Source organism: Labeo rohita, unplaced genomic scaffold (assembly GCF_022985175.1).
Source record: "Labeo rohita strain BAU-BD-2019 unplaced genomic scaffold, IGBB_LRoh.1.0 scaffold_1361, whole genome shotgun sequence".
Taxonomy (NCBI): Eukaryota; Metazoa; Chordata; class Actinopteri; order Cypriniformes; family Cyprinidae; genus Labeo; species Labeo rohita.
In genome coordinates this window covers 1-21,091 of record NW_026127518.1, presented here as the reverse complement: position 1 = coordinate 21,091, position 21,091 = coordinate 1, and the positions used below count along the sequence as shown (strand labels likewise).

Sequence of the window (21,091 nt, the reverse complement as noted above, 5' to 3'; positions counted from 1 at the left end):
TTTTACATAAGGCTTTTTAAATGTTTTATTTGTAGTTCATTTTAACTGATGATGTGATGTCATATCATATTACAACATATTTACAGATGTATTTTGATATTTTTTATTCATTCACTGATCATTTGAATTCATAGACAAATAATTACTTATGAAAATACATGAATCCACATACATCATGCTGTAACAGTGTTTTTTTTTTTTTTTTTTTTTTTTTTTTGTAAAATAACATATGTAGAAATATAAATTCACAATTTACACAATCTTTTTTGGTCTTCAAATATGTGCTGAATCCTTATTTGAGTCTATTTCACAGTCTAAATGTGTAAAGAATGATATTTATACATGATAATGGGTTAATAACTAACAAGAAAAGCTAACAAACAAACAAAAATAAATCATATAATTTAGTATAATTTAATATTTTCATATTGCATTTATGGTCACATTTTATCTTTTGACACTGTAAGAGCCATTTTTGTCCTCACTTTACATTGTCATGTATGTGTGTGTCCAGTAGGGGTCACTCTAGGGTAATTGTTGACAGAATATAGGTGGGAACTTTCCCTCAGGTAACAGGTGTTGCTGGAGGGAAGGTGCACACAGTTTTTTGACCATTACTCTAGGCTGTTTTACCACGCTATCCAGGTTATTTGTATTGGTGAAGGACTGGTGGATTTTTTGTCTGTGTGTTTGGATTCTTGTCTACTTGGAAATGAAGACCAGTCACTGTAAAATCAGAGTAAGAGAAAGTCATCAGATGAACACAGGAAGAGCTGATAGTATTTAAAGAAAGAGTTGTGAGCATATAATGAAGAGGAAGACTGACAGAAAGAGAAAATGGCTGATAAGTGTCATTTGTGTCTGCTGGGACTGATCATTCTCTCTTCACTTCTCACAGGTAAACAAATCTCTGTTTTCTCATCCGCATTTATTGGGATTAGTCTGGGAAAGAGTTAATTCATGTTTTATTTATTGATATAAATCAATGCATCAATACAAATTGAGACAATTTGCAGCATATTTGTTTTCTCAGAAGCATCTTCATGAGTTCACTGTGATCAGTCTGTATCCAGATACAGTCCAGGTAAGAAACTTAGCATGTTTGACTTAGCATGAACACTTAATGTGGCTTGTAATTATTTCAGTTCTTCTGAATGTCATTATAAATGACTAATGCTGAAACAAATGCACAGTCCTGCTGTCTTGATGTTTGTCAAGTGTCCAGCAGGTGGCGTCAGATCTCAATTCCAGAGAACTATTGTGGGGAAAGTCTGACTTATTAACTTTCATATACATTTTAATTGTCATTTTTTGTGCAACATAAATCTTATGAGTAGTTCATCTACCTGGAATCACTCACCGATGCTGATTTTTGCTGCTTGTCCTGATTACTGAAACAATTATAGGGGGAATGTTCCTATTACAGTTTAAAGGGCTGATTTACTAACAACTTATACAAGTGCAAACTGTCTTTTGGTGTTAAAACAATACTGTCAGGTTTTACTAAAGATGCGCAGTTATGAATTAGCATTGAAAAGGCGTGACAGAGTTATTTTTGCACCTGTCCTTACTGAATATGCATTTGTATGATTTTCCTTTCAGATGCAACATTTATGGGAGGAGAGTATTAAAATGAATCATGCAATGCAATTTACTAATGTTTGCGCTCATCAATTTACTGGATTTTGCACCTTTATTTAATGCCCCAAAAAAGCATGTCTTAAAGCAGGTGGTAATTGGTGCTGCTCTTGGTAGATTGTGCTGGTCATTATGGAAACGTAAATCTGTCTGTGTTTGTGTTCTTCATTGTCAGTAAATAACACACAGTTTTCCTCTTCCATCTGTGCTTTTAATAGAATTGTGCTCTAATGCAAATTTGCCCTGCTTAGTAAAACTGGCCCTAAATTTCATCATGCTAACCTGTGTGGAAAATTTTAGACTGTGTGACAACTAGCCCCACTCTGCACTAATGTGTTCACATACTGTAGATTTATTCAGTTTGATAGAAATTTAATTTAAATTGCATTCAAGTTAATTTTGTTGTAAGTTGTTGTTTTTTAGGGGCAGTCATGGCCTAATGGTTAGACAGTTGGACTTGTGACCCTCAATACCACAACTGAGGTGAAACCTTTGAGCAAGACACCAAACCCCCAACTGCAGTGTGTGTGTGTGTGTGTGTGTGTGTGTGCACTTGGATGGGATAAATGCAGAGCACAAATGCTGAGTGTGGGACAACACACACAGTGACATGTCATCCCAGGTAGCCAGCACAATCGGGCCAATTGTAGCTAAAAGTCAGCTCGCTCAGTTGTGTTCTAGCAGCAGCTTACCAAAAGTGAGCCAGCTGTGGCCCAGTAATGGTTGCCAGTTTTGGCAAGATTTTGAATGTGTGTATTTGGCCCGATTTACACCGAGACATGGCACATTTAACCACATTCAGTCCGATTACCACTGGTCTGATTTTATGGCAGTACAGACCCGGGCCAGTTTAGGCTGAGTGCTGGGGTGGGTCTCCTTTTACAATGTGGTAAATTGTATATAGCAGTGAGCCAAATGTAGTATATTTTCCCTGTCAATGTTATTTATTAGTGTATTTATTATTATTATTATTATTATTATTATTATTATTATTATTATTATTTTCTATTTTCTTCCACTCACATTCTCTGTTTTTTAACTAACTAAATTTGGAAATGAATGATTTAATTCATATAATGAAACAAGCTTATGCAGAGTTTAGCTCTAATCCCAATTAGACACACCTGAACCAGCTAATCTCTTACTAGTAAGCTCTTACCAGGCATGCTAGACACTTCCCAGGAGGTGTGTTGAGTCAAGTTGGACCTAAACTCTGCAGGACCGAGTTCAGGCACCCCTGGGTTATAATGGACTTTAAAGGGGTCCTATTATTGTTTTTCACTTTTTGAACTTTAGTCAGTGTGTGGTGTGTATCTTTGGGCATAAAAAAGATCTACAAAGCTACAAAACTTGCGCTAACAGTTGTACGCAGAACTTGTAGTACTGAAACAATGTCTAAGTTGTTCGCCAATCGCAACGCAGTGGGCCAGCTAACCAATCACAACACATTTTGTTTTTTGGGAGGCGGAACCAGAACTAATCAAGTCATTTGTGCCAGGCTGGGAAAAATGTATTGTAATAATGTAAATTATATTTAAAATAATTGGCATTTTGCAGAAGAGCAGAAAAACAACTTGCTACCATGATAAGTAAATATTTCCTAATCAAATATATAATATCACTTAAAATACTGTTTCACACATATAATATCAAATTAATGTTTATTTATAATGAAGCTAAAATTGTGAGTTGGTTGACATAGCATTAGATATACTCTTGAGAATTATGAGAGTCATAATGAGTTGGCAGCCTGTCTGCTAATCTTCAACATTTTCATTCATTTATCAGTCTGAGATTGTCTAACTAACCATATGTGTCATTTTCTGTTCCCCTTTTTATTCTAGTTTTGTCAGTCTGTCCCTCTTTTAGGGTATGCTTACTAGAGGAGGGTGATTCTGTGTCAACTCAACCAGGGTCCCCGGCTCAAATTTTTGATTTTGCAAATATAGACATGTATAGTGATGAAAGCCAAAATATTAAATGTCATTGATGGATATTTACTGAGTAATCCACTGTTTTGTAGAGGGAGATCAAAATGGCAATTTTCACCTTAGATTCAGAGTCAAGTTACAGAAGGATAAAAATAACTTCAGAAAGATGGCAGGATCATTATCTTATTTTTATTTTATTTTCTTATTTAATTAATAGTTCTAAGAGTAAAATCTGTTGACTTTATCAATCTTTGTTGCATTATGTGCCCATTCAAAAAGGGGGAAACAGCACTTTTCAGGTTTTCTTCAAAGTTTGCATGCCTGTAACTTAAAATGTATTAAATATATCTTAATGCCCTTTTAAAGTCTTAACAAAGGTTCCTTTTTGCATTTTTATTTTTAATGCCCTATGACCCTTACGAAAATTAACCATGGCTTTACTACAAGAACCATAGTTTAACTATGGTTTTTGAATTAAAACCATAGTAGCCATGAAATTAACCATGGTTTAAATATGGTTTTTGTAGTAAAACCATAGTATTTACAAAATTAACCATGGTTACTGTGGTAAAACCATGGTTAATTTTGTAAAAATCAACCATGGTATATCCATGGTTACTGTGTTAAAACCATGGTTAATTTTGTAATTACTATGGTTTTACTACAGTGATCTCACTGTTGAGGTTTGGAAACATGTGAGACTCAGTTTAACTGCAGTAGAGCAGAGATCATCTCTGAAATCAGATTAGACTGACGGGTGTGAAATAACATTTCCTGTTTTTTTTTTTTTTTTTTTTTTTTTTTCTTTAAGCGAGCTTCAGTGTGTCATTAAACTCTCTTCAGTTAACAGTGGCCTAAATTACTTTAGTCTTTTTACATAATTTTAATCTGGGTTTAATTATGAAAGTGAAGGTCACATCCCAAGTAACCAAAAAAAAAAAAAAAAAAGTTCATGTCATTTTTTGGGAAAAAAAAAAAAAACAAATTATTCAAAGCTCTGTTTTTATAAAATAATACTGGTTTAATACAAATATTTTAGATTTTGTACTGAGCACACAAAAAATGTTTTTTTTTTTTTTTTTTTTTTTTTCATTTTTTAAATTCTGTTAAAGAGGAGACCAATACCAAATAAGTGTACAGTTTTTGTTGGTGTGATTGTGGCCCAAGGCCGCAGTGTCGGCTCTGTTTCAGTACCCAGTCTTGGACCAGTACTGTCTAAGTGTAGTATTGGTGCTGGCGTGATTGTGAACCAATGCCGGCAGTTTTGGCAGCCAGACTCGGGCCAGTGTATTTGAGGCAACTCTGGGGCGTCATTCATCCCGCATCCATCCTGAGTCTGGTAACCGCAACCAGGCCGAGTTACTTCTTCTGGCCTGCCAGATCTGGGCCATTATCGGGCCAAACCATTTTGGTTACCTGGGATGTGACCTTCACTTTCATAATTAAACCCGGATTAAAATTATGTAAAAAGACTTAAGGAATTTAGGCCACTGTTAACTGAAGAGAGTTTAATGGCACACAGAATCTCATTTAAAAAAAAAAAAAAAAAAGAGGGAATGTCATTTCACACCTGTCAGTCTAATCTGATTTCAGAGATGATCTCTGCTCTACTGCAGTTAAACTGAGTCTCACATGTTTCCAAACCTCAGCAGTGAGATCACAGCTCTGAAACACTGCTTAAGGAATAATTGATGATGGGCTGCTGTATTATTAGATAATGCACACCGGGGGTGGTGATGTGGGCACGACACGAAGTGGAGTCATTATTCTGATGATGTATTTTAAGACAAATGATGTATTGACTTTTTTTTTTTTTGGTCATTTACATGCTTTTATGTTTAGGAATCAGTTTCTGTAAACTGCAGAGATCCATTTGCTTTTCTGTAGCTTTTTTAAACATATTTCTAGTGATTTCACAGCATTCAAGCTGAACTCTAATGCTGTCACTCAGTATTTCTGTCACTCAGTGAGTGAAACTGCAGTGACTCCGCCCACTGTGACATCAGGTGCTTCTGTTCACACTCTGACTGACAATGTGAATTAGTTGCATTAACTAACTAACCTTCTAATGGGTGTTTTTATGAATAATCCTTTCATTTTTAATATTTGGCATGTTTGTGTGCTGCTGTATGTATTGCACAATTTACTTTAGACCAGGTTTCAATTGGTAAATGGTGCAGTTTATTTCAGTTGCCTCAAAATAGCAACCTTGTTTTCAGACCAGCACGCCCACGGGTGCACAGATGAGTGCAAATGCATTTGCTATTTATTTAACGTGTCACAGGATGTGAAAATGATAACTGTGTCAGGCAATAAACTAGCAATAAACACTTGTGTCGCACCTGCTGCTGCATTGCACTGGGCGCATAATTGAGCCCACTGAGTCATTTGATTCGTTCAAACATCTGATTCATTCCAGAATCAAGTAAATGGGCTCGTAATTAATCATTGTTTCACCCGATTGGTTAAAAATGCAGATTCACTCAGAGACGAATCACTGTGTGTTCAGAGATGCACAACAGTTCTGGGTAACACTTTAGAATGCAGTTCTGTCATCAGTGAATAACTACACAGGAACAAATGATTAATGCACTATTAACATTCTAGTAACTACTATTGACTAACAAGAAATTCTGATTAACAGATCAGTAAGTAATAGTGCTCAGTTGATCATGGTAGTTCACTATTAGCTAATCAGTAACTACTATTTTTTCATATCTCCCAGAGAACTACTAAGAACTACTATATACATGTTCATAATTAATGTGAATGATGCAAAATGTATAGTAAAGATCATGTTAACTTACTAGTAATGACTCAGGTAATACCAAATACTTCAAAAGGAATTACTATTTTTTTGGATCCGTATTCTAAAGTGAAGATCATAATAACTCTCTAGTAATGACTGAAATCATGGTAAGCTATTGAGGTATATGTAAGGTTTTGGATAGTAATGACTCAAGTGTTACTGCATACTGCAGAAGGAATTACTAAGTATTTGGATCCGCATTCTAAAGTGAAGATCATGGTAACCCACTAGTAACAACTCAAGTGTTACCAAACCCATTGGAAGTATGACTATCCAGAACCTTACAAAGCTTTTTAATGATTTCAGTCATTACTGAGGAGTTATCACGATCTTCACTTTAGAATACGGATCCAAATAATTAGTAATTCCTTCTGAAGTATTTGGTATTACCTGAGTCATAATGGTGGGTTACCATGATCTTCACTTTAGAATTAATTATACATTTTGCACTATTTACATTAATTATGAACATGTATATAATAGTTCTTAGTAGTTCTCTAGGAGATGTGAAAAAAATATTTATATTATATAGCCTATATAGCCAATAGTGAACTACCATCATCAACTGAGCACTATGACTTACTGATTCGTTAATCAGAATTTCTTGTTAGTTAATAGTAGGTTACTAGTTACTAGAATGTTAATAGCACATTAGTCATTTGTTCCTGTGTAGTTATTCATTAATGACAGAACTGTATTCTAAAGTGTTACCCAGTTCTGCTGTGGCTTAATAGGTAACATTTTCATTGGCAAATTTGAGCAAAAAACATTGTGTCTAAAATAACACAACATTAAGCTCTTATTTACTGAACAGTTATTTACGAATAGCTGAAGTTGTTTACTGAAAATAAGTATCATATTTGCACTTATATTTTAGCCTCTTTTTAGTGTCATATAACTGCATTCTATAGGCTCCATCACACAGTGAGTTTTTCTCCTGCATCATGTTCATCACCAATCAACTGTATGAACATATAGGATGACCTATACAGGTTAAATGTGTTAATCATTTTCATAACTAATTTATTAAATTAATGCATTAAATCCACAGCCCTATAGTTAAAACATACTAGAAACTGCTACCTACTAAAAGATGACTCTTAATGTTTCTTTAAGGGTCCTATGGGATTTAATTCAAATTTAATACAATTCATATTAATGTTAGTAACTACATTGGTTAATTTAGTTAAAGCTAGGTTTAATTTATGTCTCTTTGAAGTAATACAACTGTCAGCAGCCCATCTGAAAAGAAAAGATAAAGTGTCTTTTCACATTATCAGTTTGATCTGGGTTCAGAGATGATCTCTGCTCTACTGCGGTTAAACTCAACAGTGAGATCACTGCTCTGAAACACGACAACTGCTATAATTAATATGATATTTTAGTTACAAAAGTGTAGAATGACAAATTAACCATTTCAGCATTATAAGAAAGCCTTGACTCTGAAATAGATGCAAAGATCACTGTAAAACTTCATAAAGACAGAGTTTGTTTGACTAAATAATGATTTCATAATCATTATTATCATAATCATTTGCAGAAATACAACAAACTAATTATATTCATTATGATTTAATTTATTTTTTGTGCAAATGCATCTTTGAAAACAGCAATCATGTGTCGTGGTTCAGGTGAGATTCAGAGCAAATATCAGCAGTAACAGTGTGAAGATCAGTCAGAATATGATGCTGATTCAACACTCGTCCATCATGCAGTGATATAGTGTCAGTCAAATAAACACTCAGCCAATCAGATCAGAGGAAGTGAACAAACACAGGAAGAGCTGATAGTATTTAAAGAAAGAGTTGTGAGCATATAATGAAGAGGAAGACTGACAGAAAGAGAAAATGGCTGATAAGTGTCATTTGTGTCTGCTGGGACTGATCATTCTCTCTTCACTTCTCACAGGTAAACAAATCTCTGTTTTATCTACAGACATTCAGTGGGTTTAGTCTGGGAAAGAGTTCATTTCAACATGATCAGTTTATTCTTGTGTTACATACTGGATTATTCCTGGATAAAACTAGAGTTTCACACTCAAACATCTGATGCTGAATTATGTTCATATTAAGAGTTTGTTTGTGATTTCAAAAGCTCTCTGATAAAGAAAAATGCTTTATTCTATTTTGAATCTTGTCATTTTAATGCTGGTATGTTTTTTTTGTTTTCATTAATTCAGATATCAAACATACTTGTGTTTCAGGTACCAGTGGAGTGGATGATGATCATGTGTTCATCAGTTCTTTTGAAAATGTCCGTCTGCCCTGTAATAATGATCTTCATGACTGCAAATCAACTACATGGAACTATAATAACAGTCATTCATCAGCAGTTGAACTGATTGTTTTAGGAAAAAAAAGGAAAGACACAGAGAGACATGAGAGACTGAGTCTGGGGTCTGACTGCTCTCTGAACATCAAGAACGTCATAAAAGAAGATTCTGGATCTTACACCTGCCAACAATGGACAGGTGTAAATGGACTACATCAAAAACAAGCAACTGATGCACATGTTTATCTGCATGTTCTTCATGGTAATTTTACAATTATGTGGTCAGAGATCAGTGCAGGCAGCTCTGTGACTCTCTACTGTCAGTTGTATTCATATACTGGAGTCTCTTGTGATGATTGGATCCATTCTGAGGCAATTCAGCTGTTCTGGGTGAATCAGGCTGGTGTTAAACTGACAATATCAGACTCCAGATATCAGGAATCAGCTTCAGGATACTGTATCATTACTCTGAATAAAACACTCCTGAATGAAGATGACAACAGAGAGTGGAGATGTGAAGTTACTCACAGAAATCAAGTCAAAATCACATATACTGTCAAGAAACCAGGTAAGAAAACAATCTCTCAATCATCTTGAGTTCTCATAATGTCAGTAACACTAAGGACTATTAGTATCATTAAAGCAGAACAAATGAAGGAACAAAAGCTTATTTCAGTCTGACAGAAAAAAAACTCTAATTGAATTTAACTTTACAAAATGGGCTGCTGTAAATTATGAAGAAATTGAAGCTTCTAAACAGAAAATAACATTTTATGTTGTACATTGTATGTATTTTACAAGTTAGGTTACAGTATGATTCATCTGAACTAACATTCATCCTTTACAGCTCAAGATAAAACAACGACAGCAGTGATTCCAGTCCACATCACAAAATCAACTACAACGACAGCAGTAACTTCTACAAGAGGTAAAAAAAAAAAAAAAAAAAGTTTTCACTGTTGTCAGTTTTACTGAATCCTCTCTTGTCCGTGTTATTTAACAAATGCACATAATCTTTTAAATTAAACTAAAAGAGTTGTTTTAATTAAATAAAGTGATGAAAATTAAGTGTTATATTTTGCATTTTTGAGTAAAGGTAAATCTGTTTGTGTTTAATGTTCAAATGTTGTTTCTGGTCTTTTGAGGAGTTTGTGTTGTTGAAGTTTTGTGGTTTCCGTTGAAGGTTGGAGCTCGTGGTTTGGTTGTAGATGATGACGATGGTGTTTGTTGTTTAATGCAGTGAACATGGAAGTGCTGATGTTAATGCAATGATAAACAGTGTTTTATCTGCATATGATCTGTTAGCTGCATATTTTAACTGAAGTCAGTATGATTAGCTGGTTTTGTGATTGTAACACTTTATACAAAGAGCATTTAGTCTGAAAAAAACATTGACTAAGCTCTACTAAAACTAAATGTTTCATTTTAATAACATGTTTTCATTTTATAACATAACATTGTTAGGTAAAAAAAAAAAAAAAAAAAACTCAATCTCACTAATTGCCGATACTACCCCCCATCCCTAAGATACTAACACACACACACACACACACACACACGCGACGAAACAACTCAACGCACACGGTCAGAGCACAGGCTGTTTGCATCCTCTACAGGAGGGGACTGTTTTCAGTGCTGCCTAATTGGTGCACTTCTTCAGCAAAATAAAGGTTTGTAAGCTTTTTATTTAATTCATAAAGTCTTTACTGTGCTGTAAATAATATTATGCACTGTATGCAGTGCAACATATATTTGTTGCAACTTATTTTGTTGTTAAAGTATGTTCTCTAATCTCACTGCTGTTTGTTTATGGGCAGGTTATGGAGTCAGTCACAACATCTTTCAACTATGAGTCAAACATGAGGCGACGACCTGACATTCACAGTTCCCCCGGTGAACAGCAGCCCATCACGACTCAGATTACAGAGAACAGTTGAATACACTTGAATTATTTTTATTTATTTATTTTTTTAGCCCAGCATTTTTTAGAGTGTAAAATCTTATTTGAAGAGAATGATGATAAATTTTATTTCACAATAATAATATAGCTATTTTTTTACAACAGCTATTTACACTAAGTGAAAATATCAGTATTTTTGTCATGTGTTCATTGTGTTTTGAGTTGTGTTCATTGTATTTTTCCTTGACCTAGCTTTTTCCTGTGTTGCCTGATTATGTCATTCTGTTCACCTGTGTCTTGTTAATTATCTCGTCGGTCTCTTATCACTTAAGTCCTGTGTTCTCTTGAGTTCCTTTGTCCTGTATTAGTTTGAGTTAATGTGTTTGTGGTTTTATTCTTCTGGTTATTCTCCAAGTTTTTGAGTTTAAATTGTTATTTTGATTACTCCTGCTTTGTACGCTTCGCTACTGCCACACACTGTAACAGTTTTCTTAGCAATATGCTATTTACACTAAGTGCAAATAGCTATAGATTCTGTTTATACTACTGTATGTTCAAATAACAGGGATGTCTGCTATTTATAATACTTATTCCAAATAGTGGTGATTATCTAAGCCTCAGTATTTTAGTACATTATAAAACAGTATGCAATAAAACCTATTGAGTGTAAATTACCATTCAGCTGTATTGGGACAATAAAGCCCTCCCTAACCCTAACCTGACCCAATTCTTTATTTTCAACTTTTTGATTATTTTTTTATTGAAACTTAAATGCCTTTCCAAAGTGATTTGAGATTTGAAAAGGGAGAAAAAGGTTGGTTAAAGGTGATCGCAACAAGAAAACCACAGCACATGCCTTATCACCTACACCACTGGAGCTGTTGTTTGATAATGGTCTTTTTAGTGTTGACTGGCCCAATCACACAACAAGGTGGGCTACTTGCACTGTGTGTAAATAGAAACTCTTTTTTTTTTTTTTTCATTATTATTAAAAATGATCACAAATAAGCAAAACACAAACAAACTTTTTTTTTTTTTCAGATTTATTTAACATAGACATAAATTGAATAATCAAGTGTATAACTAAAACATTACATAGTCTTCACTGTATGAATCAAATGTTAATTGATTTTTATTAAAGATGCAAAAGTGACACATACATCAGCAGGTTTATTAGACTGCTGTACCTTTAAGACCAATTGCACATTTTTATTGAGAGTGCGCCGGATGGGGTCCGTCTTCTACTAGTAGCCCCACACTGGCTGGCCCGAGCTTGGTTCTCGGACCTGATTTCCCTTCTCGACGGCTCTCCTTGGGAGATTCCCGTCAGGAGGGATCTCCTCTCTCAGACGGGGGCACCATCTTCCACCCTAGCCCGGAGTTGTGGAAGTTATGGGTGTGGCCCCATCTCGTAGCTTCTGGTCTCTCAACCGAGGTTGTTGAGAACATCCTCCAATTCAGAGCTCCTTCCACAAGAAAACTGTACGCCCTGAATTGGAAACTTTTCACTTCATGGTGCGGACACCACCAGCAGGACCCAGTTAACTGCCCAGTTGGTACAGTGCTAGAGTATCTGCAGGATCGGTTCTCCGCAGGGTTAGCTCACTTCACCCTGAGGGTTTACGTGGCGGCTGTTTCGGCCTACCACGCCCCTCTTGGTGGCATGTCAGTGGGTAAGGACCCCCTTGTTGTACATTTCCTCCATAGTGCGCTGAGGCTAAGGCCTCCAGTTGTTGTGCTAGAGGCTCTTTGTAGGCCCTTTTTTGAGCCTATTGAAGAGTCCTCAGATTTTCATCTGTCCATTAAGACAGTACTTCTTTTAGCATTAACGTCGCTTAAAAGTGTAGGAGATCTTTAGGCCCTTTCCGTGGCCCCTTCCCACTTAGACTTTGCCCCTGGTATGGCTAAAGCCTTTCTTTACCATAGATCTGGGTATGTTCCGAAGGTCCCCTCTGTAGCACCACGGCCTGTTGTACTCCAGGCCTTTTGTCCTCCTCCCTCTCGGGATCCCGGATCAGCAGAAGCTTAACTGTACGTTTCGCTGGACACGTACGTCCACAGAGCTGCCGTGTGAAGAAAGACTGACCAGTTGTTTGTTTGTTATGTTACCCCTAAGTAGGGTCTTCTTGCTTCCAAGCAAAACTCTTAGCCACTGGATTGTGGATGTGATCACTCAATCTTATGAGTCCTCGGGCCTTCCCTCTCCTTTGGGGGTTAAGGCCCATTCTACCCGAGGCATCTCTGCTTCTAAGGCCTTCATGTCCGGTGTCCCTATTCAGGACATCTGCAATGCTGCGGGGTGGTCCACGCCCCTGACTTTCGTCAGGTTCTATGAATTAGACCTGCGAGTCGCTCCTGGCTCTTCGGTCCTCTCTGCCTAGCACACACTGGGCAGGGACTTGGAACTATGGGGGCGTGGGCATATCTTTCCCCTAGCATTTTGACGCAGCTCGAGTTCCTGAAGGGGCACATCTCAGGTTACGACTGTAACCCCAGTTCCCCGAAGGGAACGAGACGCTGCCTCTCGGGCCATACTTCCTGCATCCCTGCGAGCGTTCGCTTCTTCCTTAGGCTGAATGCTGGTTCCGGCGCACATGCTTTATAGCTTCCTGGTCCGTGACGTCACCCGCCTATGACATCTCGCTTCTCTATTGGACTGATTACACATGTGTTCTCCAAGCGTTTCGACGCAGCGTCTCGTTCCCTTCGGGAAACTGGGGTTACAGTCCTTACCTGAGACTAGAGATCCACGATATTGGATTTTTGCCAATATCCGATATGCCGATATTTTTACATCTCATTTTGGCCGATACCGATACCAATATATATCATTTTGTTTGGAAAGTTAGTTTTTAACAATAACTTATTTGTTAGGATTAAATAAATAGTAATGAGTGGTTTACATTCAATCCCTTCTTTTTCATCAGTAGGCTAGCATTATTTATGAATATATATAATATATCTGAATTTTGTGAATTAAGTTCACTTTTGCTATGTTTTAAGCCTAACTTCGGATGCTTTCACTTTCGAATTCGCAATCTGAATACAACATTTCAAAACGAAAACAGAAAAGTAGAACTAAACTGGGTGACTGTAAGGGTGCTTTGCGGGACATGAACAGGACATAATTCATTGCTACAGCTTCTTATTTCGTTCCTACGATTTATTAATTTGTAAAATGAGGCTACGAATTAATATGTAGTATTAAAGAATTGTTAATTTATTCCCACAAAATATTTTATTTCCCACCCGCAATTTATCACAGTAAGAGATACAAAAACATGGATTAAAAGTGAATGACAAGAAAATACGGTGAGACGGTGAGGATTTGGGAAAATAAAAATTCGTGACCAACTGGCAAAACAGTACACTTTTTTTGCACAAGAACACCAACATGTTTACCTTCTCTGGTTTAACAAGCGGTCTTTTACCCTACTCGAAAACCAAATCCTCCGTCCGCCATCGTTTCCAGAATAGTCACGTCATTTTTGCTATCACCACCTGGCTCCTGCTGACACTACAAATGCAGGCTCTACACCCGAAGCGCTCACAACGAAAACTACTCTTCGCGTGCAGTGAAATCCTGAATATGCCACAGCTTTGTAACTCTGTAACTCCCGCTGTATGGAGCAGACGCTTCAGCACTACAAATCAGGCACTCGCACAAATGCGACCACGTCAAATTTTAACTTGCACAAAAAAAAAAAAAAAAAAAAAAAAAAAAAAAAAATCCAAAATGTGACAGTTTTGATCAATCTAGAGCCCTGCAATACAAAGGCATTCAGCATGGAAAGAAAGTAATAGAAATGCAGTCACTGTCATGTTTAATTATAATTTCTAATTATTTTATACGGTGCACTGCGCTTTGACAGGGCTGCGGGACACGAACCGGACATCATTATTTCCTACAACTTGTTAATTAATTTATTAATTTGTAAAATAAGGGAACGAATTAAAAAGTCGTATTAACGAATTCTTAATTTATTGCCACGGAATCTTTTATTTCCCACCCGCAGTTTACCACCTTAAAAGATACGACAACATGGATTAAAAATAAATGACACGAAAATAAACCTGCGAAATTAAATGGTGAGACGGTGATGATTTGTGAAAAGAAACTATAAATATTATTAAGTTTGTGGCAATTCCTGACCAACCGGGAAAACAGGACACATGACCGCTTATGGCTTTAAATGTATGGGCTCGAACGCCATGAATCCAAAAGCATGGTCGCTACTAACATTTGCCTACTAACCAATTATTTATCTTATAAAGAATGCTTTGTACCTCACTTGTGTCATAATATTCAGGGAAAATGTTTCATATGAGCAACAGTGTGTTTTGCAGTAAAGAGAATTCACTGACCGCGCGCAGTAAGTACTTTTTATTTTAAATGCAGATCATGTCATGTGCAAACATAGCCACTGGGTTTCAAAATACAGCAAAGAGCCCCATAAAACCATTTAAATGTGCATTTAGCGATTTAGTGACTGGATATGAAACAGGCAACAGTAAATGATCCTAAATGGAACAACGGCGCGCTTTCTCCTATAGCCACTGCTGCCACTGCACACGCTATTGCTACGCATCATTCTGTATGTGCATTCTCAGTTTAAATGCAGCGACCCAAAACAGTGAATCTACTCCTCATTCAGTCACAACTTTGCTTCAAGAATGAGCCACACTGCTGACATGATCTAATCCCTAGCACACCCTTAGCACATGTGAGTACATGAACATATTCATCTTATCAGCAAGACATATCGGCATAATTTTTCATATCGGGCCGATGCCGATATTTACATTTGAAGTCATTATCGGCCGATTCCGATATCAGTCCGATAATATCGTGCATCCCTACCTGAGACGTTTTATTGTTTGATGTAATTCTCAAAATAATCATAACTAGTGATGCCTGATGCCCTGATATGATTATTTATTTAACCGATCAGTATCAGCTTTCCTAAGCCTGTCCAGTTTGGAACTTTAAGTGGGTTTGCCAAATGCCATTAAAAGGAAAAGAAGACGCTCAAATGTGCATTTGTAACATGTGATATAATATTGTTCATATAAAAGTTTATATCAATAGCCCATTTTCATAATTGTGACCACACAGTCTTACGATGTCTAGCTTATCAAACAGTCATTCATTTTGTGGACCTTAATCATGAACTTCCCAACACCAACTGGAAGTCAACATAAAAGTTGATGTAAATATGTGACCCAGGACTACAAAACCTGGGCTGCGTTCAGCCCCGACAAAACGATGCAAAACTTTCTTTAAACCGAAACAGTAGTGCGTTGAACACCCTGTTCTGATGATGCAAGAGTTGCACATATGGCAGCTGAGAAGGTCATTCTTTGTGTTCTTTTTGAAGATTTTTTGGAGCCTGATGAAATCTGTATAAATAGGTGGTTAATACTGCAAAATTTGCTCAATGTTATAGTCACTGCCCTTGCCATCCAGAATAAAAGAGAACATCCCAGTCGAGTGAAGGGATTTGTGGAAACTGTGGTTCCTAATTATTGTGATCCAACATTTGCCTCGCATTTCAGGATGAAAAGACGAACATTTCAGGTGAAGGATAATCCACTTCTTATCTCCAAGACTGTGTTACGATCTATATGACATTATTTTTATTGTGAGTGTTAGGCTTATCATTATTGCTGATCACTGTTGTCGTGCTATGATACTGTAATATTTACTATTATATAGCCCAATTAGCAGAGTATAGTAAAGTTTATGAAAGTGTCACTCCGCAATACAATCGCAAAATATATAAATATATATAGTATATATATAGTATAGTATCCAGCTATATGCTGGAGCTCTGGAGACAACCCCCCAAAGCAACTAACACCCCAAAAAGGCTCAGCTGCCAGGACGACTATCTGATAAGAGGTTTTATTGCCCAGAGGAATGCACATCTGCCCATGCTACATTTGCCCATAGGAAAGGCACAATGCCTACAGAAATAGACTCCTTTCCTATTCATTCACAGACAAACCTTACTTTGACCTTCCTATCACACATAGCCCAGGTCATTGTGTACAGTATTACTGCATTGTATTTTAATTTTGTCTGTTGTATTTGTATTTGTCTTTCTACTGTTTTATGCATGCGTTATGATAGATGGCTAGTTGTATAACCCACCTATGCCATGTTTGGTCTCTTTGAATTCGTATTTTGATGATCTAAAAGATGGTGTAAATTAGATGTTCATACCTATGCAACATATTAGTGTTTTAAGAAACCTTAGTAGTTTTTGCATCAGCACCCAATCGAATTACATATGCAAAATACCATGCTCACAGACAAAGAGTCGTAAACTTTCCCTCCAAAGGTGAAAGTTACCATTGGTTCGTGGACCTCCTGGAGGCGCAGCCCCCAGAGACCTCAAAGGCATCAAACGATTGATCGCCTCCCTCTCTCCTTCTCACTTCGCTCTCGTCTTCCGATTGCTGCCCGTGTAGAGGAACCCACGGGGAGCCTGAGCCGGCACAAGGCATGCCTGGCGGGCCCGACAGGCCCAACATACAGAGTTGTGGCTCTCAACCACAAAGAGCCAGACATTTTCACTCAACCCTGGAATTCATCTTCATGACTCACCTCAGTCAGCCGGATGTTCTTTTAGAACCTAAGAAGATGAGCTAGAACTCTTCAGGACTTCCCTAAGCGTGCGCCAGGCCTTGCGGCCTTGTCTTTCCATTCCCCAAAGATCACAGGACTTCAGCTGGGTCCCTCTCAGCTCTTGGTTCTTCTTTACTTTTCACATGGGAAGAAACTCCCAGTCACCATTGAGTCAGAACATCTTTGGAATTCATCACTCTTCGGACCCGGAAGAACGTGATCATGATTCCAAAACCACCACTGCTCCAAACCATCATGACTTTCACCCGAGACTGCATTCGGACACTTGTTCAACGACCAAGGCAATGCAAGTATCGTACATTTAACTAAACAAAACAGAGGTTTAGTATAAGCTGTAGACAGCACTGATGGTTTCACTCAGGTGGCTAACTGATTTTTTCATAGCTTCATTTCCTTGTCTCTCTCTAACTGCTTCTCACTGACCATTCCCCCATGTATGAGTGATTTCATGTTTGTTTGTTTAGATTAGTTATGTGTTGGTCCTTCGTTAATAAAACTCTTGTGCACAAATTACATGAGTGTTGATTCTGATTCTGCTTTGCAAATTAATGTCCCTTTACGATTCTGATTCGAGCTACATGCTCTAATGCAACAGTACTTTAAGAAAGTTATTTACTGTGGCCAAGAAAATATCATTTCTTAGAGTTGATATAAAAATGATGCTGAATGTTCGCTGAGCGAACAGATTAGTGGATGGGAAATTAATTCTGCTACAGTTACTACTGGCAGCTGATATAAATAATTGTAATTAATCATAATTAATTGTAATTATTTATACACATTTCCCTTTGAGCTAAAATCGCGACATAAGGAAAGGATATGGACCAGAAGACATTGCAATTACTACATATTAGAAAGACTTAAAGAAGTTCCAGATCTATACTTGTGCTCTTATTATTTTAGTTATTTTGCCTTTAATGTAAATAAACATGTGCAAACAATATACTTGCTCTTGTGAATTTATTTTGATGTTATTTACATTCTCCGACCACTCGCTCCACTTTCATCATGGATATAGGCCTTTTTGCCAAATCTGATGAAACAGTAACGTGAAATCAATAAGAAGATGCTGATCACAGAAACTGATAGCAGAGTTAGGTAAGAATCTAGTCGTATTGCAGTTTTCTCGATTGTTAACAAGTATAAATTCCCGTGTTGATTCGTTCAGCTCTCTCCTCTCTCTGTTGTCAGGATACAGAGATTCTGATTGGTGTGTCATCAGTTTTGCTAATGTTTAACATAGTTTAACTCATTGTTAAACATTCTGAGAAATTTGTCTTTGTTTTGAGAACTGAATGAATGGTTAGGGAAAACTAAAATAAGTTACACATACAGTACATTTACATATACAGTACCAGTACATCAGATTATGGAAATTTCACTTCTCTAAACTGTAGCACGTTGTACAGCTTCAAGCGTGTGACTGTCAAATTTTGATCTGTAACCTTTTTTTTTTTTACAGTGTACTGCATTTTTGCAGAACTGAGAAATGACTGCCTAGAGATATTGTGTCAGGAGACCAAGAAACTACTATACTGTAATGAAATTTGGCCAAATGTGCAGAAAGATGTGCATTATTATTATTATTATTATAATAATAATATATATATATATATATATTTTTTTTTATTTATTTATTTTTTTTCTGGACTGTATTGTGGCATACCAAGCTCATATACAATTCTTTGTTATTTAAACTTCTAGTGCTTTTTATCTACTGCAAGCTTACTTTACAGTAGAAAAATGAAAATCATTTTTTTCCCAGAAGTTAATTGCTGATTTATACATCTTTATCTGTTTTTTGTTATAGTGTTATTGATCTCACGAGTGTTCACTGGCAGAAAAGTCAACTGTGTATTTGAATTGTGTGTAAGCATTTAAGAATAACTGTGATAACTAGATTAAAAAAGTTTGAAAGACAAATGTATACTGGCTTGTCTTGAAGTCTTGTTTAAAAATATAACTAGTTTGGTCAGATGTTCTAGGTTTGCTAAATGGTTGCTAGGATATTCTGGGTGGTTGCAAGGCTCTTGCTATGCAGTTGCTGGGGTGTTGCTAGAGTACATGGTTGATAGTGTTCTGTGTGATTACAGACATTTCCACCACTGTTAATAATAGAAAATCAAACATTGTTTTCAAAACTGATCCAGTTTCAGTGCTTTGATATTATTGTATTTCTTTCAAATGTTAGGAAAGTCAAACGGAATTAGGAATTAGTTAGGACATTATAACCTGTTGAAGCTTTTCATGTTGTGTATTGACTTGGTTTTTGATGGATATTGAAAAATTATTTATTTTTCATTTTAAACAGTATAGATGATCACCTAACGGTAATGCAATATTTGTGAACACAGCTGTGTATCTCTATAAATCCCCTAAAACTATGCATGGGGGCTTGCTTTGGTGTTGCCACCCCTCATAGACCCTATGCCACCCCTTTGCCACCCTAAAAATTATTTTCTAGATCCGCCCCTGGCAGGTTGAGACAAGTTAAGTGAGCAGCTGCAGTACTTTAGATGGCGTATTAAATAAATAAATAAATAAATAAAAACTTTTCGTGCCGAGTTTACACAGGACTGGCGGAGAATGCCTTTACTAAATATGTTAGGTGGTTTATTTTGATAGGTTAACTGTTTTTGTGGTGTTAAGAGAAAGCACCTCAGCAGCGCGTTCTTAACATGAGAGAAAGACGGTCATTTCTGCTTACTGCAATAAATCACAATTTTTCTGCACTAAACAAGTGGATTTTACCGAGATGATAGCCAAGATATTACAGAATAATAATTTAATGAAAACCAAATTTTGACCTAAAAAATGACATTCGAACTATTTTTTGAATTTCCTGAAAACGTCCCAGCGCAACATCCGACGGGTTTTCCTAGATCGCATCACATATAGTGAGCATTTATTAAACATACAAGTCATTTCATATTGGTTTGAACAGCTTTCACTGATATTATTCTGGACTACAGCAGTTTGTAAAAGAAATTGCTTAATGTTGTGTTCATGCACTGAAGTATGATTTTCCTATTTCTCTTTTGTTTTAGTTGTAACATCAACTACAGCACTGAATCCAAACACCGCACCAATATCTCTGAATCAAGGTCTGTAATTCACACTAATCAAATGTACTGAATCTTCTGAATCCTTTTTTTTTGTCTTTTTCATGTTAAATAAGGATAATTATGCTCTTAAATTTACCACTTTATTTGTAGTTTGATTCTTTTCTACATATTGTTAAACACAGTAATGTTGAATGTCTGCCTGTGTATCCTCTCAGTGTTTGTGATTGTGATTGTTGTCGGCGCTTTATTCGCTGTTCTCCTTCCTGCTCTGATTCTTTGGCTGATTCGGAAGAAAAGAGTTGGTGAGTTTTTTAGAATTTTATCATACACTGTAAAACCCGATAAGTTCAGAGTACTCAAAACTTTTGTGGAAACTGATTACCTAAGATTTTTTAAGTAAACATACTTAAAAATTACAATTACACTAAACTTAAATATTTTTCTTTCCTTTTTTTTTTAAATTTTAAGTACAGTGTACTTAAAACTTTAGTTTAGCATATGTAAAGTTTTTATGTTTTCAATACTTATTGTTTTTAATTAATTACCACTTATAAATAAAATATTTTATTCAAGAAATAAACTCCTTTTGAATAACTCATAGCCTGATACATATTTGAGTTCAAAATACTAAAAAGAAGCACACACAGAACTGTTGACATATAATTAAAGGGTTTTTAGTTTATATAAATCTCTGTAAACATGTAACAAATCAAATTAGAAACTGTTAAAACATTGATTACAATTTTTTTACACCCATGGCCATTATTTTGCAACATGGCAAATCAAAATAAATAAAATCAATAAAATAAATAAAGCTCCTCCAAA

At 36.2% G+C, this 21,091-nt stretch overlaps 1 protein-coding gene across 1 annotated transcript; it reads left to right on the top strand.

The window, feature by feature from the left end:
- Nucleotides 1-442: 442 nt before the first annotated feature.
- On the top strand, nt 443-20,568 carry LOC127158152 (uncharacterized; the record flags this gene model as incomplete). Its single annotated transcript, XM_051101305.1, has 5 exons — nt 443-898; nt 8,582-9,217; nt 9,497-9,577; nt 20,249-20,305; nt 20,482-20,568. Coding segments are annotated over exons 1-5 (922 nt in total), but the record flags the coding sequence as incomplete, so codon positions are not given.
- Between the last annotated feature and the right edge of the window lie 523 nt (nt 20,569-21,091).